We start from the raw sequence: 27,408 nt of genomic DNA on the forward strand, positions 1-27,408 counted from the left end.
CTCTGGCTGCACTCACTTCTCCTGGAAAGTGGTGGTCACCTTCATGTGCCACTCCTGGCTCAGGTTTATGTGGCTTAATTTAAGCCACTTAAACCTGTGCCGGGTCTTGGGAACACATTTGAATCCTCTGTTTTGTCTAGTGATTCATTACTGTAATACTTGAGTATTTGCAATCTTTAGTGTAGTTGTCCTTACAACACCCTACTTTTACTCCCTTTCCAAATGGGGAACATCTGGCACAGAGTCCAAGGGCTAGATCCATAGATCATAAAAGGACTTAATCACATAAATAACTTTGAATCATAGAAATTAAGGGCTAGATGACACCTCAAAAGATCATCAAATCCTCCTCTCCTCCCCTCCTCTCCCCCCTCCCCCTGGCAGGAGCACTGCTGAGATCAAATGATCCCAGCAAGGCATCTCTCCTCTTGAAGACTTCCAAGGTTGAGGATTGCACCACCTCCTCTGGTCACCCTTACCATAAATAAGCAACTTGGAACCATCCTCTAACAGTTTATGGCCATTGCTCCTTGTCCTGCCCTGGGGTGCCCCAGTGAACAGTTTTTCTCCCAGTTGCTGATATTCACCCCTTATATAATTACAGATGGCCACCAGGTCCACCCTCAGTCTTCTCTTCTCCAGAATGAACAGTCCTAGATCCTTTAGTCTTTCATAGATTTCATAGATTTCATAGACATTAGGGCTGGAAGGGACCTCAGGAGATCATCGAGTCCAGCCCCCTGCCCAAAGGGCAGGAAGTCAGCTGGGGTCATAGGATCCCAGCAAGATAAGCATCCAATTTACTCTTGAAGGTGTTCAATGTAGGTGCTTGAACCACCTCCGCTGGCAGACTGTTCCAGACCTTGGGGGCTCGGACAGTAAAGAAATTCTTCCTTATGTCCAGCCTGAAACGGTCTTGCAGGAGTTTGTGACTGTTCGACCTCGTCATCCCTTGGGGCGCTCTGGTGAACAGATGTTTCCCCAGATCCTGGTGGTCACCCCCGATAAACTTATAGGTGGCCATCAGATCACCCCTGAGCCTACGCTTTTCCAGGCTAAAGAGTCCCATGGCTCTCAGCCTGTCATCGTGAGATCTGTTTTCCTGACCTCTGATCATGCGCGTGGCTCTCCTCTGGACTCTCTCAAGCTTCTCCACATCCTTTTTGAATTGTGGAGCCCAAAACTGAACGCAGTACTCCAGCTGCGGCCTCACCAAGGCCGAGTACAAGGGGAGAATGACGTCCCGGGATTTCCTCATAAGGTTTGTCCTCCAGGCCCTTAATCATTCTTGTGGCCCTTCTCTGGACCCTTTCAAGATTCTCTACATCTTTTTTGAAGTGCGGCTCCCAGAACTGGACAGGGTCTCTCAGTGGTTGCATCAACTCATTCATTAATGAGCTTTTGGTACTGCACATTAAATTTAGTACCTCTAATATAAGGTACTAGGTAAATGCGCATTATGCTGCCCTAATGTGTAGTAGCAAAGGTGCATGGATATCTTGGTTTAAGAGATGTGTTCATTGTCCCTAAGGAAATCTGTGGAAAATCAGTTCTTCTAAGCTGAAGGGCCATATCACTTCTACTTTCCACCTAGCTCTCTCTGTATATCTCTGACCTTCAATTACTGCAATATAATCTCAACATTTGCCATATTTAATCAAATATAAGATGAGACCTTTTCCACCCTGATCAGAAAAAACCCCTCATATTTGTATACAAGGAAACCTCATTTAAACTGCTGCATGCTCAGTAATGGAAACTTCGAAGTTAATTAAATGAAGCCAACACCAAGTATGATTTATAAGAGACATTGTCTATATTTGGCTAATATAATGATAGAAACCTAGCACAAAAAATAGGTTAGTGAAGCCTAGCTGAATAAGGCATATAGTAGTGCCCATTGTAGTCAGTCTCCCTCAGTGCAGACTCTTTTTCAGTTCATAGTGAGCCATTATAGTTTCATAGTTTCATAGTAGCTAGAGTCGGAAGGGACCTAGGTAGATCATCTAGTCCGACCCCCTGCCTTAGCAGGAAAGAGCCCCGGGGTCAGATGACCCCGGCAAGGTGCTCATCTAACTTCCTTTTAAAAATCCCCAGGCTAGGAGCCTGCACCACTTCCCCTGGAAGCTGGTTCCAGGCCCTAGCCGCCCTGACTGTGAAGTAGCGCCTCCTAATATCTAATCTAAACTTACCCTCCGCCAGTTTGTGACCGTTATTCCTGGTCACTCCTGGCAGCGCACGGGGGAACAGGGACTCCCCCAATACCTGCTGATCCCCCCTGACCAGTTTGTAGCAGGCCACAAGGTCCCCCCTTAGCCTTCTCTTGTGGAGGCTAAACAGGTTCAGGTCCCGTAGCCTATCCTCATAAGGCCTGCCCTGCTGACCCCTGATCATACGAGTGGCCCTCCTCTGAACTCTTTCCATATTGTCCACGTCCCTCTTGAAGTGTGGCGCCCAGAACTGGACGCAGTACTCCAGCTGCGGCCTGACCAGTGCCGCATAGAGGGGGAGGATCACCTCCCTGGACCTGCTCGAGATGCATCTGTGGATGCATGACAGGGTACGATTGGCCTTCTTGACTGCCTCCCCACACTGCCGGCCCATGTTCATCGTGGAGTCAATGACGACTCCAAGATCCTTTTCCGTCTCCGTGCTGGCAAGAGGGGAGTTCCCCAACCTGTAAGTGTGGTGCCGGTTCTTCCTCCCCATGTGCAACACCTTGCACTTATCAGTGTTAAACCCCATCCTATTCTCATCCGCCCACCGTTGCAACCTGTCAAGGTCAGCTTGTAGCCTATTGCACCCTTCTAGTGCACCCACATCCCCCCACATCTTAGTGTCATCAGCAAACTTGAACAGGGTGCTTCCTACCCCCTCATCCAAGTCACTGATGAAGATGTTGAACAGTGCGGGCCCGAGGACCGAGCCCTGCGGAACCCCACTGCCCACATCCCTCCAGGCCGAGAAGAACCCATCCACTACCACCCTCTGGGTGCGGCCCTCCAACCAGTTGGCGACCCATTTGACCGTGTGGGCATCGACACCACAGTCTCCCAGCTTTTTGATGAGGACAGGGTGAGAGACAGTGTCGAAAGCCTTCCGGAAGTCCAAAAAGACTACATCCACAGCAACCCCTGCGTCTAATGATTTGGTGACCTGATCGTAAAAGGCCACCAGGTTGGTCTGACAAGACCTGCCACTGATAAACCCATGTTGGTTGCCCCTGAGCATGCATTCCCCCGCAAGGCCCTCCTGGATGTGTGCCAGGATAATTTTTTCAAAGAGCTTACCCGGGATTGAGGTCAGACTAACTGGCCTGTAATTTCCCGGGTCCTCTTTTTTTCCCTTTTTGAAGATAGGGACCACATTGGCCCTCTTCCAGTCCTCCGGCACCTCGCCAGAGCACCACGAGTGCTCATAGAGCCGTGCCAGGGGTCCCGCAATGACCTCAGCCAGTTCCTGTAGAACCCTAGGGTGAAGATCGTCCGGACCAGCGGACTTGAACACGTCCAGCCTCTCCAGAAGTACCCTAACTAACTCCTCGCTAACCCTTGGCCCAGGCGTGTCTCTCTCGGGGCCCGAGGGGGGCCCAGCAGGGAGGTGGCTGAACTGGTCCCTACTTAGGAAGACAGAGGCAAAGAAATCGTTAAATATGTTAGCTTTGTCATCTGGCGTGATGACTAAGTTGCCCATCGTGTCCTGCAGGGGCCCCACATTACCCGGGACCCTCTTTTTACCCCCTATGTATTTGAAGAAGGACTTCTTATTGTCCTTAATCCGGGAAGCTAGTCCTATCTCCAACTCTGCCTTGGCCCTCCTGACTGCCCCCCTACATCCTCGGGCGACTATAACATAGTCCTTCTTGGCGATGACCCCATCTCTCCATTGGGTATATGCCTCCCTTTTAGCAAGGAGACATTCCCGGATGCTCTTAGTGAGCCATGGGGGTTTATGTGCCCTCCTGCTCCCTTTGACCCTTGTTGGGATTACCTCCCTTTGGGCATGGAGGATCGTCTCCTTAAGGAGCAACCACTCACCTTCGACATCTGATTCCCTTCCCCTCTGGGTCCTCAGCGCTTCCCCAACTATCCTCCTTAGCTTGTTGAAGTCAGCCCTCCTAAAGTCTAGGGCTGTTGCCTTGCTGCAGCCCTTTGCCACCTTACGCTGGATGGTGAATTCCAGCAAGCGATGATCACTGTCTCCCAGGTGGCCCATCACCCGCAGCCCCCTCACCAGGTCATCACCCGTGGCCAGCACTAGGTCCAACAAGGCGTCTCCCCTGGTGGGACTGTGCACCTCCTGGGTTAGATGGAGGTCCTGCAGTCTGGCTAAGAACCGACGTGAGCGATCAGACTTGGCTGACTGCTCCTCCCAGCAGATGTCTGGGAAGTTCAGGTCCCCCATGATGACCACATCCTTAGCCCTCACTGCCTCTGTAAGCTGACCTAAGAATTCCAGGTCGAGCTCTTCTCCCTGGTTGGGAGGTCTATAGTAGACTCCCACCGTTAAGTCTCTCTCCCCTGGACTGCCTTTTACTCTAACCCAGAGCACCTCAGAGTGCCCCCCCTCTACCCCCATGCTAATTAACGAGGAAGTATATTCCTCCTTGATGTAGAGTGCTACTCCTCCACCTTTCCTTCCTATCCTGTCCTTCCTGTATAGCCTATAGCCCTTGACACTCACCGCCCAGTCATGCGATGAGTCCCACCATTACACTAAGTACATTTTGACTTCAATCCCACAGCTTAGCCACACATTTCTGTCTCATTTCCAATGATTCCTGTGTCTTCACCAGCCTTAAATGCCAGGCAAACATCACCAGATGGTACCTTAGATAGTTCACCCAGAATCTCTCTGTTGCCCCTTCAGCCTGTTGCATATGCTCTGTGTCTCCTCACCCTCCATGAAGTGGAGCTGGACCAGGCTGCCTTGCACCTCATCTGCATATACATTTTGGAGGTCCCAAGACTCATGACAAAAATGTGCATTTTGAGTCATGAATTGGAGTGGGGGCGTATCCAGAGTACATATACACTGTGTATTGGCAAATGGTGGGGTCACTATGGCCCAGCCCAATGAACTATATGGTAAATCATGAGCCCTTCAGCTTTGGACTAATATCATGCATAGTTTATACCTGTTTAGGGAGTACCTATGCTAAATCTTGCAGCAATTTCAAAAAAAATTTCAAAAAAGTTAAAATGCATCACTTCTAAAACTCATAATAGTTTGAGTACCAATAGTAATTTGATATGCAAATTACTACAGGCATATTTATTTCTAAGTCAGTGTTTTCAAATTTTCCCCTTACTTTCATGTGTTCAGGGAGGGTAGGGTCTGACAGTAAGGAGGGAGGGAAAGGGTTGCAGGAAGAAGTTCAGGGAACAGAGGTCCCCAGATTAAATTTGACCCCCTTCCGATGTATTTTCCCTGCTGTAACAGTGGGATGGGGACAAATTCCAGGCAAACTAGATTCTATACCTGGAAAATGATATCAAAGTTATAATTTTTCCATATATAGAATCTATGTTTGGGGTTGTTTTATATTAAGGGTTGTCTTATAATCAAGTGAATACAGTATGTATTATATATTTAAAAATATAAGTTAAGGCTGAGAGTTCAACTAAACAGCCTAACCTTAAAAAAGGGCAGCAATTTAATAATTATTCCAAAAGCCAGCATTACAAATTGAAGAAATATAAACTTGTTAGTTAAATGGAACCTCAGAGAAACCTTAAAGAAATTCAAGAGCTCAAGTATAGAAAAGTATAGCTAACACAACCTTAACTCTGCCTTGCCATGAACCATAAAATTGTAAGCAGGACTTCTTTAGCTTTTGTGATCTCAGATTAGATTAAACACAAATACCTCATAATTTTCCTTTAGACACTAGGTCCCCTGCACAAATATGATCATCTTAGAATTTGCTACTTGCAACAAGGCTTTACATGCTAATGTAGCAGCCATCATTACTTTACATCTTCATAAGAATGTCAAGCACCAAATGTCAGGATGACACAGCAGTGCACATCTCATGAAAAGTCTTAGAGTATTTCATCCTTTTATAATCTGTTCTTCCAGTACCAAGCAATGTCATCTTTTCCTGTTTCACTCTCTTTATTGGGTAGCTTTGAAATTATTTTTGTCAGATCATTTTTCATACTTGTAAACATTTATAGATCTTCATATGCAGTGTTGGTTGTTCAACTAATGCTTTTGTTTGATGCTTAAATAGCATTTAAGGCATTTTTGCTCAATAGAATTGTTCAGTAAGATTTTTTTTTTGTCAGTTCAATTGTAGGTGTCTTTATTTTACTCTCAGAAAAAATCTTACGCTGTGTTCTCTAAGATAATAGGCCAAAAGAAAATCACTGGAATAAAACATTACTATTCAATATTTTTTAACTGTCTAAACTCTGAAATTATGTTTTGGTAATTCTGAAGATAAGCAAAATTAAGCTACAAATACCAAAGTGGTGCATTGATAAACCATTATAATTAGACTCTGACTCAGCAAAATTCTTACACATGTGCCTAATTTCCTTTGAAGTCATTATAACATGAGCACTTACTTAACTGTAAGTCAGTAGCTCCCAACCTTTTTTTGCTGCGACCTTAATCCAGGTTGCAACCCACGCCCCTGCTGCTGAATCGTTTATGTCTAGTGGTCCCAGCAGAGCCTGGGCCGGGATTGCGGGGGGACAGCAGCGAAGAACCCCAGAGGTGGGAGGGGCAGAGTGAGGAACAGACCCCCCACAACCCTGATTTGGGTCACACCCCAAGGGTGGGAGCCACTGCTGTAAGTATATGTTTAAGTGCATTCCTGGATACTGTGAACTACTGAGGCAAAGCTTAAATTCTGATTACCCTCATTGTTTATAAGATAAAAACTTGTATTCTAGTTTCTTTCAAATTATCTGAATCAATACATATCCAAAATATATATCTTATTTTGCCACAGTAATAAAATCAATGAGTCTTAAGGATAGCTTGCTTAATCATTAATTTCCAACTTTTCCATATTTTCAGATTCTGTGTCTTTTAGGGTTAGCTGAATCTTCTTAGATACACTTTGGTTATATCTCCATGCATTGATCTATATATTTTTGGCATTGGAAAAATCTCAAAATTGTTTCAGTTGCCTTTGCTCTCTCCATGTAAAACTAGGGCATTTATAGCAAGCAATTAAAATTAATTGGTAGGCAATTTTGAAATCCTAACACAATGGGTGTATATGCGTCTTGCAGCATGTCAAAGCCCCACATCTCCCCAGCACACACCTTGGGTGCCCAGCTGCCAGACAGAATGAGACCTGCTGGCAGGAACTGTGGCTGCAGGGGCAGCTGTCCCCATGTCCTGGTTAGTGAAGGGATCTGGGAGAGCTGTAACTGCTCTAAGGTAAGAAAACCAAAGTCAAACAGCAAAATATAGAAGTATTTAGAATTCATTTTATGATGATCATAGAGACTCTAGTAGGCTTCCAAATTGCTTTAACACTGTAGATATATCAATAAAACATTGCCCAACTGATCACTGTATCTCACTCTGTGTGTGCGTGTGTGTGTGTGTGTGTGTGTGTGTGTGTGTGTGTGTGTGTGTGTATGGATAGATAGATAGATAGAGTGGGTTTTTGTTTTAATTGTGGAGGAACATAGGTTTTGGGGTATTTTACAGAGTGACTTTGGGATTCTTTCATCAGGGATTTTTCAATTTTCAAATAGCGAACACCAGAATTCCTGCTCAGGAGGCAAGTGGCAGGACCCAGGAGGAGGAGCCTGGTCAGAGTTGGCACTTTGGACCCAGCTGGAGGTGGCTGACCTCCTGGCCAATTAGGGCCAGGAGAACATGCTTTAACAGTTCAAAGCTGGCCACCATACTGGGAACATCTTCTGGGAGATAGCTGTCTGGATGGCTAGGCAGGGGGCACACATGGCAGTAGTGATGCACAAAGGCCAACCCTGCAGCTACAGCCCACTGGCCTACTGCCACAGAAGGGCACATGCCTCTATTGGCTGTGCAGTCCCCATGCAAGTCTGGCAGGTGCACAGCAGGTCACAGCCAGGCAGCAGCCCTCACTGCCAGACTGCTGCAGTGGGTAGAGGGTGCAGGGAACTCTCAGGGCTGCTTCAGCAGTTCAGCTGGCACAAGGGGTAGTGTCCCCAGGTACCAATTGGCTGGGCCCCAGAAGGTCCTGAGAGTGAGTAGCCCTGAACTACTTGCCAGGGCATCTTTTTGTACTGATGAGGCCAGGACAGAGCAGCTTTTTATACTGGTGGGACAGCACAGGTGCTGGCCCTGGGCTCTAGCTCCCTCTGACTGCTAATCCAGGAAGAACCAGGCAGAGTTATTTTGTCCCCAGATGGCACAATTTGCCCCACACCAAAGCGCATGTCTGGCCATGTACGCTGAGGCTAAAAGCCCCAGCTCAAATTTGTACCACTTCTATTTGAGCTGCTGCAAAAGCACATGCCCACATGTGTGGGTGCACCTGGTGAGTACATCAGTTTTTAGTGTTTGTGAAACTAAGTGATACTAGTTGCTGGAGCAATTAGCAGTCTTTGTTTACCCTTCTACTGGAATTGTACATTTGGAATATAAAATAAGATTTATTGGAAATATTTTATAGTTGTTTCTTATTTATAGGGGCGCATGCTTTCATAGGTAGATATAGGACTTTGAAAAATGGGGGTGCATTTGTTTTAAAATGGATTATGAAATGGAAGGAATGTGGATTATATGGATAGAAACCTGGTTGGATCATCACACTCAAAGGGTAGTAATCAATGGCCTGATGTCTAGTTGGCAGCTCGTATCAAGTGGCGTGTCCAAGGGATTGGTCCTGGTATCAAGTGGAGTGTCCCAGGGATTGGTCCTGGGACTGGTTTTGTTCAACATCTTCATCAGTGATCTGGAAGATAGGATGGGGTGCAGTCTTAGCAAGTCTGTGGATGACATCAAGCTAAGGGAGTAATAGATATGATGGAGAGTAGGGCTAGGATTCAGAGAAATCTAGACAAATTGGAGAACTGGACCAAGAAACATTTCATGAAATTCAAGAAGGACAAGTGTAAAGTCTTGTACTTAGGATGGAATAATCCCATGCACTGGTGCAGACTGGGACTGACTGGCTAAGCAGCAGCTCTGCAGAAAAAGATCTGTGGGTAACAGTGGACAGTAAACTGAATATGAGCCAACAGTATGTCCTTGTTATGAAGAAAGGTAACAGTGTACTGGGCTACATTGCCAGCAGATTGAGGGAAGTGATTGTTCTCCTTGTGAGAGAGAGAGTCACAGGGCTCAAAAGCACAAGGGCTAAATAAAAAGTCAGTGGACCCGACCCACAGCCCCAAAGATCCTGGCAGGAATCCTCCTTACCCAGGTGTTTCTGGAGGGGAGGGGCTGGGAACTCCAATGCTGGTATAAAAAAGAGCCCAGAACTGGCAAGAGGGAGGAGTGTGGAACCGGAAGGAGGAGGATCGAGCCAAGGCACGCTGCAGGGAACCTTGAGAGCAATGTGGAGAGCCGGTAGGAGACTCCTCCAGAGAGCGAGCTCCCCAGAGAGAACTTAGAGAGAGGACTGTTGACCCGGCAGTACTTGGAACTGCTTGTTTATCAGCTGGGAGCCAGCGGAGCCCGCAGAGTAAGGTACCATAAAGTCTCTAATAGAGGGGCATGCTAGAATTTTGGTACTGTAAAGTCCCTAAAAGGGGTGCAAGCCATAATTGGTGTCACAGATGGACATAATGGGATGAGTGGAATTGTGACGACCTCAATAAGAGGCTTAGGGAAAGCCACCAAAGAGACAGTAGTGGAAGAAAAGAGGGACTGACCTCACAAACATCAATTTTGTTTGCGCTCTGCTAAAAAAGAGCTGGAATAATAACCCAGGCCAGGAGTGCTTGGTTTTGTTTTTTTTATTTTTTTCTTCTTGGGATGGAGGTCACGTGGAAGGAGCAAATGGCCGAGCAGAAACCGGTGGAATGGGGGAGGGTGTAGGGGTGGTGGAACCCTCAGGAATGTAGGCCCTCATGGGATAACTAATTGAACTACACACTCAGGTACTGAACCAACTCCTTTAAACACCAAGTCGTGGCAGGAAAAGCATGGGTGTGTAGAACCCTAATTAGAATTTGTCTTTCTCAAGTTGGCTGGCAGGCAATGTCCTACATCCTGCAAGTGAAGGAAATACATGACACTCCTCTATTCAGAACTTTTGAGGCCACAACTAGAATTCTGTGTCCAGTTCCCCTCCCTACCCCCCCCCCCCCAGAAAGGATGTGGATAAATTGGAAAAAGTCGAGTGGAAGACAATGAAAATGGTGTTTGGGCTTTGGCACATGACTCATGAGGAGAGGCTGAGGGAACTGGCCTCATTTAGTCTGGAAATAAGACGAATGAGTGTGGATTAATAGCAGCCTTCAGCTACCTGAAAGGTGGTTACAAAGAGGATGGAGGTAGACCAGGCTGCTCAATCTCTGGCCTGTGGACCAAATGCAGTCCATAGAGCCATAGATGTCTGGCCCATGGGGCTCCACATGGAAATTTGGTAGCAAGATAGTGGTGGCAATAAATACGGCTACCCTTCTCCACTGACAAATTCCCAAACCCTGAGCCCTATGCAACAGGTTGAGGTGAACTCACTCCCCCTTTCCCTACCCCCATGGCTGGATGAGGCCAGGCCACAGCTCTTCCTCTGGAATAGTTGGATGGGCCACACCCTCTCCCTTCCACAGGGCCAGGTTGGGGCTGGGCTAGCCCCTTTTCCCTGTGGGTCTGAGCGATGTTCCCTCCTTCCCCTCTACAGATCCAGGTTGGAGCTGGGGTACCCTTGTCCCCTTCTGTGTGGCCAGGTGGGCCCCATGTCAGATCATGACTGCCCCATGTCAGATCAGGACCATCAGCAAGATCTGGCCTGTGTATGGTCTGGATACTGCCTATCTGGCCCACTAGCCAAAAAGGTTGAGAACCACTGAGCTAGAGTGTTTCAGTGCTGGCAGATAACAGAACAAGAAGCAATGGTCTCTAGTTGGGAAGGGAAGATCAGGCTTTATATTAGGAAAAGCTTTCTTAACTAGAAGGGTAATGAACACTGGACCAGGTTACCCAGAGCGGTTGCAAAATCTCCATCCTTGGAGGTTGTGGATGTGGATAAATTGGAAAAAGTCTAGTGGAGGACAATGAAAATGGTGTTTGGGCTGTGGCACATGATTTATGAGGAGAGGCTGAGGGCACTTTGTCTAGACCCAGATAGACAAAGCCTTAGCAGGGATGATCTAATTGGGGCTGGTCCTGCTTTGAGCAGGGGGTTGGACTGCATCACCTCCTGAGGTCCCTTCCAACCCTAATTTTCTGTGATTCTGTGTTTCTGTGATTATAATGAGCCATGAAATCAAGTGAGACTTTCACTGGTGCCTGAATACAAATGATTTTGCCACTGTCAGGCAGTTCATTTTAAACTTTGAGTGGACCCAGCATCAAAGGTGGGTACAACTGTACCACTGCCCCCATCCCCACCCCACTGAAGAGTAAGATGGTGATCTTATTTGCATAATGCACTCTACAATACCCATTACTACAGAGTTTTTCATAGACATTCTATCCATATACTGTCAGTTGTTTCTTCCCTTAGAAAGTGTTTTCAAAGCAACACTTTTCATTTTTACATAGAATGCATGACAGAATAAAAAAACAGTAAATATTTGCTATCTGCTTAAATCAATAGTCCCAAGATCTTCAGAGGTCTTAGGCTCTGATGACTGTACTCAATTATATCATATTTGCATTGTTTTCATGTTCATACTTTGCAATTCATAAGGAGATCAATGTCTAGCATATTAGTATTTGCTTGAATATATTTACAGGCGAGAGTTAAACTTCAGTGACACAGGGTGCATTGGACTGTGCTGCACAAGCTAAAATATGTATTCGCCTAGTAGAAATGTTTGAATGTTTAGGTTAATGAGACCTACTAAACAACATAGAAAATCATCCTGGAGGAGTGAAATTCCTATAAAAATTGCAAAAAAGTAAGTAACCTACAAAATGCTTCTCACTAGCGTTTTAAAAAAGACTGATCCAGAAATCATTACACATAAAGATATGGCAAAGATATTTGAATACTTGGATAGTGAGAGACTAGAGGTAATATCTCCTGGACACTTGTGTTAGGATTTTTCACTTCATGGACAAGACTGTAAAAACTGTATTGGCGAGTGATCTTTATGAAGCTAGAGTCAAATAAAATGATAGCCATGGCACATCCATTATTAAAAAATCCTTACAAGCATAACAGAAGTAGGCAGTGTAAAATTTGTTGTTCTAGTCACATATCAGTCCCCTAGATGACACTGAGAAGCCAGAAGATGTTGTGTAACAGGACTTACAAACATCATTTGCCAGATGTTATCTGGTACTTGAAGCTCAAGAGACAGTGTTATCAGATCTGCTGGTTGCAGTATGTGGGTTAATAAAAGATTGCAAGGTACCATTTCTTTTTGTTGGTTTTTCCCCACACCCTCATTTTGTAAACTAGCTGTTTTCTCTCTGATGCATGGAAATTAATTAAGGGAATAGAGGAGAGTTTTCTAGAAAATGTTTTGTTCTTTGTGTCGTATGTTGATTTCATTATGGGGATTAGAGAGTCAGTAACTCTGCAGATTGCATATTACATATTAAAGTTGTTTGAAATACCATTACAATTATAAATGGGGAGATGGTGGCTTGATACATTAAAGATAAAATTTGGATATTTTGAATCTCTGGAATGATAGGTTCTGACCCTGTGAAGATAATACCTGCGACAAACATAATTTGCAATGTGCTTGCAAGCTGCATACCAACAATGTTCTATGCATTTAACATAAGGTTTAATGTGTTTTTAAATGCTTTTCCATGTAAATCATTACCATTATTACTGTAACATTAAATACGTATTTTAGGTCAAACTAGAAAAAATCCTGTTCTTTGGCAGCCAAAATCTTAATCTGGTCAAGTGAAATGTAATTATAGCTGGTCTGTTGAAAAGCTGCTGACCTATACTTAAAAATCATGAGTTTGTTGACTGGCCAGCATGTTTGACCTGATGCTGAAAACAAAAAAAATTGCTTCACTACCTCAATTTTCTTTTAAAGTCCCCCATAAACAGAAGATAGGGACAAACTGTCTGATCAACACAATTTTACTAATCTCTTCCTACATTTAGACAGTTAAGGTTCATATTGTATTTCTTATGGAATACACATAGATAATTATGAATACTCCCTTGTCAAAGTACCATATGAACAACAATTGCTGTTGCCTGGTATTTTCAATGGAACTGATTTGAGAGGTTGGTTTTCATTGCCAATATGAAGTTAGATAAATTAATGATCCCAGGATTTGTGCCCATGTTACGTTATAAATCAAATCCTCCATTGGAATTTATATAACCATTTCCAGTGACTTCAAAGGAAGTAGAATCAAGCCCTAAATTGGCATGTTGTATTTGGGGGAGGAAATGCTGCATTCAATCTGTTGTAAGCATTCATTTTTCTACTCCCATTTCTCAATTAATTGTGACAAGCAAATAAAAAAACCAGATTTGGCAACACTAAAATATTTTGTGATTTTTTTTTTTTTTTTAGTCAAATGCATTGTTTCTTTTGAAACTCCCTTCCGGAGAAATTCTAAAAAAACCTCAAAATGTCTAATTTCCAAATATCTTGTTTTAGGCCATGGGGAAGTAGAAGGACAATACAGCATTGGGCATGGGCAGATTTTTTTCTAGATAATAAGCAAGATCATTCCTTTCAATGATGCTATTTTTTTTTTTTTTTTTTGGAGTATGAAGTTACTTTGTTAGAGGAGAGCTTCACAGTGAACTATGTTCAATAACAATTGTGAAAGCTCACTGTATTATCCACTAAAGTAATTACCTGCTATTTTCTTTCTCATGGATGTTTCACAGAGTGCCACCCCATCTAAGGGAATCTTACAGTTATGGAAACATCATAATCTAATTTGGTCCTATCTCCACAAACAATATATCTGTTTTAATGTATTGTTCTGTGGTTCATACTACCAGATGATGAAGTGGTCATGTATCCACTGATAGCATATCTTTTCATCAGGGGAGGTTGAAACACAATTGAAATTCCTTGCAGTGCTATTCCATTGGGTCACTTAGGTCAAAGTAAAAGTTCACTATAGGTTGTTCCCCTGATACTCTACTAGATGAGAAGGTGGAGAGGCAATGATGTGTTCAGAACTGATGTTATTTATAAGTGGACACTTACATATGAAATTTCCTGTTAAAGTAAAGCAGAAAAAACTGGGATGCCCCAGCTCAGGCTGAGAAGCTAAACGAAATGTTTGGATTCACTATGGATTTCAGCTATCACCGGAAAGCTCATATTTGCCAAGAAACAGCTCTTATTCCATACCACATGAAAATATAGTGTGAGAATTCAAAGCCACACTGAAAACTCAGCTTGTCCCTGTAGAAGCCAGGTCTCATCATGGGGTCAATACTGAGTTAGGCATTGCTATTGCAACAAGCCCAGACATTCACAAATCCACTGTTCCATACTGTTGAATAGGATCATTTTTATTATATGTAGCTCCTCAAAGGGGTTGGGAGATTGTGATGAATTTCTTGCATGTAGGTACTGATGAATGTTTTATGAAAGTTGCATCATGGCCTGTGAGGCATAGTTGGGAGGAATTCTTTTCCCTTCCATAAAATAACTAGCCAAGATCCTCTTGTTACCTTTAGGAATGTGCTAAAAGGCAGAGCAGGCTAATGTATTCACTTTATCCCTAGGAATTTGATAATAAAGGGTCTGTTGCCAGTCTTCAAACTGACTAGTGCATGCACTGTTACAAGTAGTACATATCATCTAGCAACAGAACACATATGTAACTTGATTTGATTTAGAGAATCAGTACCTAGGACCTGGTTGAGACAATACAGTCTATGTATGCCATCTTTTCCTGTACTGTAGGAAACCTGTTGTGCAGGACATGCAGCCAAAAATGAACAGCTGGTCTTTAAGTGAATGAGGCACAGTTCTTCACCCTATTGTATTACAGTATCTAAAGTTTTATAGCTCTCCTGTACTAACACTCCTATAATAACATGATCATCCTGGACTCAACACTGTTTGGAGATGGCATCATAAGACCTTTGTGTTTTCCAGCACCCTCTCCTGGCCTCTCCTAGATTCAGCATCCGTTTCTCCACCTCATCAGGACAGTGAGGAAAGAAATCAGCCTACTCAGTGTTTCCACAGTGTCTATCCCATAAATTAGTTTCTTCTGCTGATGATTGACAATCAAAGACAATGACTAATGAGCTGCAAGAGCCTAAAGCACTGAAATGGAGAGGAGTCCTTGGCTTACTAAGGATGAAGACTCATATCCTCTTAGATGATCTGGAGATGGTGGAATAAATAACACAAAGACAAACATGGGAACCATCTTTTTTATGTTTTTACAAGAGGAACTGATCCTCAACCAGGGTATTTGGGTGATACTTGATGATTATAAAACTCTTATCTACCAAGGACTCTCCATCCTGATAACATTTTGGGTCTTGTTTTTAATGTGAGAACCCCAGATGGCCCCTTTTGCCTCTCAAATGCCTTGGGGCATGGTCTTGCTATCTGTGTGCCCCCCTGAAACCACTCTGCACTTTGCCCACAAAATTGATATCTCTTTGTCTAGAGAAGTAATTAGCTATCTTAGTCTGAAGTCTGGCATGGAAGACTTGCACCTTTGTAGAAGAACTAAATTAAGACGTGCAGCATAAGTCTTCATAAGTAGGGTCTTACTTTATCGATTGCATCTGATGTAGTAAGCTTATGTATCTTGGATTCAGTTAGTCTAGAAGACACACATCTACCCTGCCTTTTGCCTCTCTCTGGACATGTCTACACATGTGCTTTAATTGGGAATAGACTATTTTTCTGTGCATTAAACATCATATAAAAAACCATGACATTGTGCTAATTCACACTAAAATAAGCTACTGCACATTAAGTGTCACTAATATGCAAATGTGCTACTGCACATTAGCACATCCTAATGTGCATTAATTTAGTACCTCACACTGGAGGTACTAAATTTAATGAGCATTAGAAAAGGCTCATTAATACACATCTAGACACACCCTCTGTCCACTCAGCTTAACCAGTTTGAATACAAGGCCAAGATAAATTGGCCTTGGACATAGTTGTATTAAATGTTTGCTTGGAGATTATTCACCCTCATAGCCAAATAAATAGGGCAGAGGGGTTGGGGACAATATTATTTTTGTTCCTGGCTTTCACATTTTGCATGTTAGAGCACTGGTATTGGTGGAACTTTGTATATAAATTTTCAAATGCTGATGTGATATACAACCTCAGAAACTTCACTGAAGCTAATGGAGTTGTACAAGATATAACCTGGAGGGATGTGGGCAGTGAGGTCCCCCAGGGCTCAGTCCTCGGGCCCGTACTGTTCAACATCTTCATCAGCAACTTGGATGAGGGGGTGAAAAGCATCTTGTTCAAATTTGCAGATGACACTAAGCTGTAGGGAGAAGTGGGCATGCTAGAAGGGAGGGACAGGCTGCAATTGCATCTGGACAGGTTACAGGGGTGGGCGGATGATAATAAGATGGGATTCAATACTGACAAGTGCAGGGTACTGCACCTGGGGAGGAAGAACCAGCAGCATACCTACAGGCTGGGGAACTCCCTTCTTATCAGCACAGAGGCAGAAAGGATCACAGAGTCATTATAGACTCCAAGATGAACATGGGCCACCAATGTGGGGACGCAGTCAGGAAGGCTAACTGCACCTCGTCATGCATCCACAGATGCATCATGAGCAGGTCCAAGGAGGTGATCCTCCCCCTCTATATAAGATTGGTCAGGCCACAGTTGAAGTACTGCATCCAGTTCTGGGTGCCACACGTCAGAAGGGATGGGGACAGCATGGAGAGAGTCCAGAGGAGGGCCACTCACATGATCAGGGGACAGCAGGGCGGGCCCTATGAGGAGAGGCTACAAGACCTGAACCTGTTCAGCCTCCACAAGAGAAGGCTGAGAGGGGATCTGGTGGCCATCTATAAACTGGCCAAGGGAGACCAACAGGCAATGGGAAAGCCCCTGTTCCCCTGAGCGCTACAGGGAGTAACAAGGAATAACGGCCATAAGATGACGGAGAGTAGATTCAGGCTAGATATCAGGAGGCACTACTTCACAGTCAGGGCATCTAGGATCTGGAACCACCTTCCAAGAGAAGCGGTGCTCACTCCTACCCTGGGGGTCTTCAAAAGGAGGCTAGATAGACACCTTGCCGGGGTCGTTAGACCCCAGTACTCTTTCCTGCCCATGTCAGGGGATCAGACTTGATGATCTGCTAAGGTCCCTTCCAACCCTACCTACTATGAAACTATGAATCAGAGCAGAAGTGAGCTCAAACATGTCTTCTAAAATCTGAAGATCAAAGTGGGGTAAGGTCAAAAAGTGAAATAAAGGAAATGTGGCCCAACATTTATTGTAAAAAAAACTAGCCTTTTTTATTGTGTGGCGGGGTGGGGGGGGCGAAGGAGCTGATGCAATTTTGACAGTTTCATGAGAAATATAATAAAATAAGTATATTGAATCTTCAATTCAAGACTTTACAAAAGTATTTCATGTTTGTTATTCTCAGGTAACTGGCTGTATTATTTTAATAAATGAAGCCAAATATGTCACTTAGCATTTTAACTTCTGTTGGAATTTTCAACATTCATTATGGTTTTTCAGACACAAAAATAGGAATCCATTGCATTCAATATGAGAGACACTGGGAAAATCTAAGCATGAAAAATTCAAGTAATGGGAGCATTCAAAGGTCTGTCCTCTGGCAGATTAACTCTGCCAAATATCTCAAAATGGCTGTTCCTGAGTACAGCACAGTTCTTAGAAGCAGTACATAGAAAACAAATGTTAAACACAATACAATATTATTACCAGTTGTAATAATTATAGAAATCCCCGAGGGTTTCCAGTAAGAAAATACTTAGCAGTAACATGACATACTTTCTTTGCGGACCTTACAGTGTCATAAACTCGTATCTGGCCATATTTCTCGAATGCTGCAGCCTGAGTATAAAGTGAAAAACTATTAGAACAAATTGCCTTTACATCCCACACAAACAACAATGGCATTGAGATGGAAGAAACCTTGATTACATTTTTTGTATTTTCAAATTGTTGCTTCACTTAGTATTTTCTTTTTCATATAGTACAGCTCAGTCCTTCCGTTCATACAGTTCACAAAAGAAAATATTTTCTTTTAGGGGCTTTTATACTGTCTCTAAATTGCTTCTAAGATTGCTTCAACATCCTTTCAGTTGTGCTTTAAAATCTTTTGAATTTGTCATCAGTTTACAGGGTATCATCTTGCAGTATTTTCTTTGTATCCTCAAATGCCAAGACACAATTACATGAAATATCTGAGAATAATCTTGCTATTCTGTGTTGAATTGTGCAAGCATTGTGATTTTACGTATTATTATTATTCTGATGCTTCCCTAGAGAATATAGGACAGATTAAAACTTCCCAAAGTTATTTTAAATCTCCATAAATTTCAAATGATCTAAATGCTAGCAGTCTGAGCATATGGTCCCTGCTTAGTGTTCCATGTGCATTTGCACTTAAGATCTGATCTCTGATCATTTCTGTGATAGATAAATATATCTAAATACAGAAATTTGTTACAAGATGCTTGGTTGAAGCTAGAATTCTTATTTCTTGAAAGGGTTTATTTTTAGCTCTCTAAAAATATTCATTGTTCATTGTTCCAGGAGTACAACTGAAGTTTCTTTATTTATCATTAGCAGCCAACTCTTTCTACATGTTGTGACTAGTTGATATGATTTGCTTATTATTTTTGAAAATGAATAACGTATTAGTTATGTTCTTGTTTATCCACAAGTGACAAACCAGCTAGCGACTTAGGGGGTTTCAGACATCAGCACTTTGTTGCATACTGCCTGGACAAACACTCTTAAGAATGCCTGGTTCCTTTTTTATCTTATGAAGTACAACAAAACAAAAAGCTCAGCAAGTTAATTCCCTGTCAATCTATCACATATGCACAATGACTACAGGGAAACAGAAAATTCCTTTATCCTGAGTTCTAGTTAGCCAATGTTTATTGAAGTTCTCAGTTTCATATACTGAACTGCAGATTTCCACCATTCTGTGTGATAATCTGGCCCTGCTTCAGTGAAGTTGAAGAAAAATATAATCTTTTTTAATCGTTTAAAATCTTTTTCTTAAAAAGAACACAGAAAATATTATTATGAAGGTTTTGCTTTCAAGTGTTGAGTGTTTATTTCTTCTTTTTATCATTACAAATATCTGTTTCAACATTCCCATTATGCTAAAGTGAGAGACAGTATGGAAAAATGTATGTGGAAAACTATTTTAAAGAGCTAAGGAAAGCATGCAATAAGAGAACTCCAGGAGGCTTATTGGTGTGTGTACATATATGTTTAAAATATTTCCATAAAATGAGTTTTTTCGTAAAAGATTTTTTTATATAATAAGATAAAAGTAATAAAAAATAATTTCTATAAAAGATTACTATTACCATAACATTTCTTTTCTGTATGACACAGCACTATTTTCAATTGTGTGCCAGAATTTGGAATAAACATGTCTTATGTCATTGTGGGAATTCAATTTTTTTGGTTCCGAATTTGCCATGTGTGAATTTGAATGAGTAAAAAAAAAAAATCCAAAAGAACCCCAACATTTTTCGCCATGTCTTTTTTGGTTCAAGTGCTTGAAATCCAAACTTTCCAAACTTTTGAATGTAGTCCCTAGTTTTGTGGGGAGCTGTGCACCCTTAGCTTCCACTGAAGTCAGCTGGGGGTTAGTATTTTTCCTTGGAATTTGATTACAAATGAGAATAAACATTCATTAGTCTTTAGGACAGTAGAGTCGCACTTCCTTCTGTAGGACCAAAGCCTCTGTATCCTGACTGTTAGCACGGCTCTCTCCTTAACTTTTCTTGTATTTAAACATAATAGTTACCAAGTATTTAAACAAATTTATCATTTTTGCATCCTTTTTTGGTAGAAATATATAAAAAATGCAACACATTTCAAGGCACAGTTGCAAAACATGTTCTATCAAGCACATTAAATGGTGTCTCAGCATATGCTTTGAAAACATGCTGCATTCACACAGAATATATTTAGTGATACAAATTTCAGAATACATACAGACTCTTTGTTTGAATTTGGAAAGTTTAGGAAACTTGTGATGTATGTCATATGATATGTTTTTTCCCCTCCACTTTGCATGTAATGTAGGAGCCAGTATTTTACTTCCCATTGGTATGAGTGATGTTTCCTGAGTGGCAGTTTATTTACTGTGAAAATGATTTTACTCAGGCATAATGGATAAATATAGGCAGAACATATTATGGAATCTGTGCTGTTTGCCCATTAAAAAATTTACATTGGGCATATTTTGTGCAAATTATTTTACAAGTTTGCAGAATGATAATGTTATTGAATAGATGTGTAGAATTGTCTTTGGACATTGTTGCAGAATTTGTGTTGCACACAGGTTATAAAATGACAGTGTTGGTATATTTTTTTTTGTAAAAGGGTATATCTACACATACACTTTACTGCAGAGTAGACTAATTAGGTCCACAGTAAACCATCATGGTCTACACGTGTGCTGGTATTAAAGCACAGTAAATGAATTAACTCTACCATAAAATAGTACTGACAATATGCAAAGAGTGTGTGTGTATGTGTGTGTGTGTAGGGAGAGAAGGGAGAGAGTGTTTTTTTTCACTACTCCAACATAACTTTCACATTTCAGAACCAGTAATACTTCAGTGAAGACACAGCTTATTCCTTTTAAAGCAAATGCTCAGGGGATGAACAGTTTACCACATCTCTGTGCATCAGCTATTTCCCTGACTATGTCCATGTGTAAATGAAAGCTAAAATGCAGTAACAGAGCCATCTTTCTTTGAGAGTTAAACTACAGAAGTAAAGGAGGTAAAGCACTTTTTGCCCGTGCTTACCACAAGGTAAGAAAAGGCACCCGGGTAATCACCACTGAGCAAGTAATGCACAGCAAATCCCTGACCTCTTTTACCCCATGGTAAGTTTACCTACATGCAAACTCTATAGCCTAGAAGTCCTTCCCTTTACAGACCATTATATACACAGGTACACCTTTGTTGCCCTGTAGGGCCAGGGCAGCTCTCAGGATCTCAATATTGTACTGTTAGACAGGAGGGTGTGATACAATTGCACATATACAAACTCACAAATCAATTAGGTGCGCACCCCACCCCCAACTCAGGCACATACACATCCAAACCAGCTGAGGCACATGCATGCCTATCACTAATTCAAGGACATACATACTACACTCCAAAAATTAGACAACAATCAGTTATCAATTCCCACACACTCTGTACACATACATGGATCACTAATTTGTATATCACTCCCACTATGACACATATATATGTGTGTGTGTGTGTATATTCACCAGTTCACACACATACCATCCACCTACACATACACACAGGTGAGTTCCTTACTTGGATGGTATGGTAGGGTACTTGGGATACTTGAGGGAAGGTTAAGGTGAGAAAGAAAGTGTAAGGAGTGGAAGTTGCTGGAACCAGGATTAGAACTGGTAGACTAGAGAGAAGCTGGGCTGAGGACCTGAAGGCTTCTTAAGGTTAAGTGGCCCCAGGATTACTTGAGGTCACTGGTGCAAGGGAAGAAGCCCAGTGGCAAGGAGGATAAAGCCAGGAAAGAAACTGAGGCAGAAACCTGGGAGCTTGAGGCTGGAAATTGAGGCAGAAAGCTGAGAGTTTGGGGGGCAGATAAGTGTTGGCAAGGAGGAAAGAGTCAGAAAACAGACAACAACCCAACTTGGGGTTTCAAACTAAATGAGTTTATTAAACAGACAACACACTACACGGCCCCATGAAGTTCTTGGCTCCCACACATTCATACAAGCACTCACAATGGCAGCAGGAGAAAGAGACTCAGTGGAAGGGTTGGAGTCCAGGTAGAGAAGAGAAGCAGAGTCCAAGTCTGTTGCTGAAGAGGGGGTTGGGGTGATAGCTACCTATCCAGGCTGGAAAGAGGTCTTTGTCCAGTAGGTGTTGTCCAGAGGCGGGTCACCAGCAGGGCCTCTGAGTGGATAGGTGGTGTGGCATGGTGCTGGTCCAGATGAAAAGGGCATCCCAAGGAGTCAGTCTTCACTACCCCTTTTTATGGGACAGAGTACCTCTGATCTCCTATGGGGAGGTCCTGTCTAGACAAGGTCAATCCTGTTCCAGAGGGTTCCAGGTGTTCTTACTGAGCATGTGCAGCCTTGGTACAATGGTGGATTGCCTCACCCTCATCTTTTTGTTTTTTGAAAACTGAGGATGGTTCCAATGGCTGGGTCGTTGGTCCAAGTATTGTTTTTAATGGTTTGGTCATTCAGAGGGAGCTATTTTTAGACCTACTGCCATTGTCCCTCAAGCACCCTCATTCATCCCTATTTATTCAGGAACCGAGTTGCATAGGAGTGGTAGGTATGAGTCATAGGTTACACAACAGGTCCTGGGGACAAGACGGAGACTTGAGAACAAGATGGAAACTTGACATGACTTACGCTAACTATGCCTAAATCATATAGTATCAATAAAACAGTAATATAGAACAGTAAAAATCAATATAAACACAATAATTATACAATATAAAGATGGAGAAAAAACAAAAATACAACTTGCTACCAAAATAATTGCCTGTGACTGATGGGTGAGGGTCCCCTGCTATAGACTTTTAAATATTCCTGTATTGTTTCATCAAATATCTTTTTTCTTTTTCCTTTCTCTCTTTATATTCCATCTCCCCATTTTAGAGTCTCCGAAACCTTTGCATGTTTTCTATAGAAGCGTCTCTCTCCTGTTTTTCTGCTCTATTATAGATCCTCAGTGTGCTCTAAGGGTTTCCACTTTTAGATTCTTCTGGATTTTCCTATTTTTTCTTCTAGCTGCAAGACATGTCCACACCAGAAGATTTGACTAGCTGCCAATTAAATAGTATAATAAAGTCTCTGCCCTACTCTGACTCAGCAGAACTAATCATAACAGTTCCATCTGTCTTAATCATATAGAGAAAGTCTACTAAAATAAACTTTAGTGTTGTTTTACTTCAAGCAAACCTACCTTACTTCAAAAAGCAAACCTAAGTCTTGGGTACATGTTTGGATTGCATTCAGTGTTCCAGAGGCCTTTTCTAGTCCCACATTCCTAATGTAGCTAAACTTTCAGCCTTACGAGTCATACAAGACTGCTAGGTGGTGGTTTCATTTATATTTGTATTTGTATATTAATTTAATTGTATCATACAAATTGTTGCAGTGACTGGGCATCTTAGTTTCTCATTAGACACCTTTACAACAATACCAGATCTCATTATTTTGCTGCTGAAAAGCAACAGAAGGACTGCTTTTTCATTATTTTGCTGCTGAAAAGCAACAGAGGGACCATCCACACCCCCACTTCTAATTACAATCTATGGAAGCATGTGTCTCCTATACTTCTTCAGAAGTGTAGAAGTCCACCAGAGGAGGTTCCAACTTCCCTATGAAATAAATAATGTCATGCTAGAACAAATGAGCTTGTATTCTGGTTCTAACTGACTTCATATGTAGGTTAGTCTATGAAATCCCATGCCCTGTGTCAGCTGAAATGGCCATAATGATCTCTGTCTAGTAACCTCCACATCTATGATCTGCCCAAGCAAATGATTTTTATGTACAATAAAAATCCAGTAAAATAGAATGTTAAGTGAATTTTATAACCAAAACATGTAATAGAACTATCCTGCTATATCTTAATTTGATATATTTTCATCTATGCTAATATCTTGCAGTTTGGTGTGATGTTTTAGAATGAAAGCTAAAACCAGTAACTTATCTAGTGCAGGGCGAATGGGGCAAAAACCACGGATGCCGACTTGAGGCAGAAGTGAAAAAAAAAAAGGGGGCAGCTGCTGGTAGCTATACAATTGCTATCATAATCACAATGACATCTGGAAGTTGCTGCTGCCCCTGTGCCCTGTGCTACTGGTTAAAGTAATTTTTTTCTAATTGGAAATCCTCACATAATTGGTATTTAAAGAAAAGAATGCTTTCCAGTGTGCTTGTGTCAAGGACTTACAGATTGAAACCTTGTTCTCTAGTGCAAATCAATGTATTTTCTATTCCTTCATTTTTATACTTTAACCTCATGTGACACTATCACCATTTACTATTTTTTCCACCCTGAAACACACTAATTTAAAGTGGTGGGGACTGCTGGAAGATTTGAGGGAGGGAAGAGAGGCTTTAAAAGTACTAGCATTCAGCAAACAAGCATCTCACCATCACCAGAATATAACCCTTTTCCTCCTCCTCTTGTGGATGCACCTGTGGCATCTAGAATACTTAAAGGCACATGGTTGTCTTTGAAAGTTCTTCCCATTGCTAATTTAAGATAGGATTTTACTGCCACTTCTTTTTAACGTATTTCCTGTGAGGCCCAAGTTCTTGTTCCACCCTAGGCCTACCTAGTGTCCCCCAGTTTCTTACACTGTTGCATGTGTGTGGAGCTGGGGAAAAGGGCAGGGGAGAAAGGCATCCAGGACACAGGGGGAGTTCCCGCCATAAAAGGAGAGTTTCCTAACAGAGCAAAAATTCTCCAGTGGCCTTCTCCTGTGTGTTAAGGACACAATATGTTGCTTTTGTGGCACACCATAGTTTCAGCAGACCAGAGAAGATTTAAAACCAACTCTTAGAGAAAACTCAGTGGCTGTATCATCATGTGGATTGGGTGTTAATTTGAGCTTCCAGTTAAATAGATTCCACTATTAAATGTCTTGCTGTAAGCGATAGGTATACTATCAGTATCTAAATCCATTAGTTGGAATATTTAATTAAATTTAGAGGTGGGTTTTTAATGTGTCTTCTGCTTAACGGTTAATGCTAATTGTCTGTTCAGCAATCTCTGCAGTCTCTTTAGTTCATGAGTACTTATCCAAGACTTTGTCTGCAACAACAAAAGATGATGCAGACAAATGCTACATTGTACAGACAGTTTCCCAAGGTGGTATTACATCTTTAGTTGTTTAGGGCAGCAAATTCTAACTAAGCTGATAAAATGTTTGATCCTTCCCATGAGGAACTGAACTAGTTATCTTTATTAAACTGATTAGGCCTGCTTCAAATTGAAATTCCATATTTTTTTTCATTTCCATATATTTTTAATTTCTAAACTTTCCTTTGTACTTTCCAGCTTTTCATACAAAGGCCTGATTCTGAGGCAGTAAAGTAAAATGAAAACTGTTTGGTTCATAGATGCACTGAACAAAACTCTACCCTAGCTTATATCTTTCAGAATCCCTATGAAGTCCAGTTCAGAATTCTAAAAAACCCAGGGGAAGTTTATTGCAGAGTATTTGTTCATAAATGTTTAACACCAATTTTGGAAGACCAAATCCTATATTTTTTTTAACAAAAATGTTAAGGCCAACATATTTTTTTCCTTATTTGCTTTATTTTCAAGGTGGACAGTATGTTGAAAGCTGGAACATGCATGTCAGGCAGTCTAATCTTGAGTTATCATTCTATGATTTCCAAACAATGACTAATCTACTCTCAGAAGAGCATCCTTTCTCAAAACCATTTAGTTTCTTTCACATTTCAATTCTGGATTTCTCTTGCGCTGTCTTTAAAATGTGCCAGAAAATTATGATATGCTGATTTATGTAAGCTGACACTTGTTGACTGGCGCATAGGTCTGAGACCAAATTCATTTCACGTAAATCTTGTACTTGGCTATAAACAAAGTATGAAGCATCCCAGAAATTAAAAATACTCCCATGTTTATGAACTAAAGCAGCATATTGCATTACATTCATTAACTATGTTCACTCAGTGAAACCTAGGGAAAGCTGGTAAGGTATTTATTTATTAACAGTCAAGGGAATGTTCTTGTCAAAGACAGTGTCTCTACAAGTACACTGCCAGTCAGGGTTGCAGATCAGTCAGATAGCAATGTGGAGTTCATATTCCTCTAGTTATGCTATGTCTTGTAACCAAGCCGTGTAGAAGTTTAAAAAATAGGCAAAGAGCTTCTGGGTGGAATGTTTGGAAACATAATCCCCTGTACTCTGCCAACACATCAGTGCTATCAGAAGGTTAGATATATAGATCTCTTGTCAACTGCTGCATTCTCCTCTGTGCTCATTGCTGGGAAATAGGGAATGAGGCAGAGAAAATCCTGACCAAAACAGGTTTGGAAAATAAAAAGAGCTTAATATTAAAATATCAATCTATTTTGCATTATCAATAAATGTGTTTCCATGGTCCCTAAAAGTTATGCTACTATATACATGCATACTTACTTTCCCAAAGTGTCTAGTAATAATCTAATGACATTGAATTCAATGTTCTAATCAAAACATTACCTGGACTAATTTTCTCTTTCTCAATTTTTAAGATCCTGACTTTAAGGACCTTGGAGTTTTGAAACCATTGCCAGGTTGGTATGCTAGATTTCATGAAATTATTAGGAGGAGCATTGTATTATGCTATAGAAAATATTTTTGTTTGCTGTTCAGATTTCATTTTTCTGGTATTTTGTTATTCAGTTTGTGAGTTTGAGATGGGAGGACCTGAAGGAATTGTGGAATCTGTGCAAATTGCAAAGGAAGGAAAAGCTTCTGAAACGGAGGCAGTAGACTGTAAATGGTACATCCGAGCACCACCGCGATCCAAGGTCAGTCCAGTATGCAGCTGCTGATTTGGCATTTCATTTAAGAAAATGATTTTACTAATATAGAATACAGCATGTCTTTGTACAGATAGGTCCTCCTTAATAACTCAACAGTGCTGAACTTATAAACTATTATTTTCCTACTGCTGGTAGTAGTAATTTGTCACCTCTAAGTGAAAGTAACCTTCATTTGCTATAAATAACAATGCAGGCAGTAAAATGGACATTTTGTATTATAGGTTATTTTCTCCAGTACCTTTTTAATTTTCCTCTCTTCTTCAAAGAATCAACAGATCTAATTCACTGCAGGGGGATTGTACCCCTTTATTTTCCTTACTGGTAGCTCCTACCTTTATTTTGACACTATAACAAAGTATCCAGTTAAATGGGCCATTTAAGAGGCACCAAAACTCCTTTAGTGTCATTTTCTACTTGCTGTTTAAGAAATTAGTAAAAAACAGAGTCACGGTAAATACGTATTTCTTGAATATAGTCCTTGACTTCGTTAGAGCCTTTCAACAGAGAAAACATTCTTGTTTTCTATCCGGTGATCTTATCAATCAATGTGTGAATAGCTGTTAGTTATGTAACCA

At 41.6% G+C, this 27,408-nt stretch overlaps 1 protein-coding gene across 1 annotated transcript in view; it reads left to right on the forward strand.

Annotated features, from left to right (window-relative positions):
• NETO1 (neuropilin and tolloid like 1) overlaps positions 1–27,408 on the forward strand; it is a 109,643-nt gene that overhangs the window by 40,881 nt on the left and 41,354 nt on the right. Inside the window, exons 5-6 of the mRNA XM_090037298.1 lie at positions 26,540–26,581; positions 26,691–26,818. Coding sequence (XP_089893424.1) covers positions 26,540–26,581; positions 26,691–26,818 — 170 coding nt within the window. The remainder of the gene's footprint in view (positions 1–26,539; positions 26,582–26,690; positions 26,819–27,408) is intronic.

This window comes from Crocodylus siamensis, chromosome 3 (genome assembly GCF_052110815.1).
Source record: "Crocodylus siamensis isolate JL-2025a chromosome 3, ASM5211081v1, whole genome shotgun sequence".
Taxonomy (NCBI): domain Eukaryota; kingdom Metazoa; phylum Chordata; order Crocodylia; family Crocodylidae; genus Crocodylus; species Crocodylus siamensis.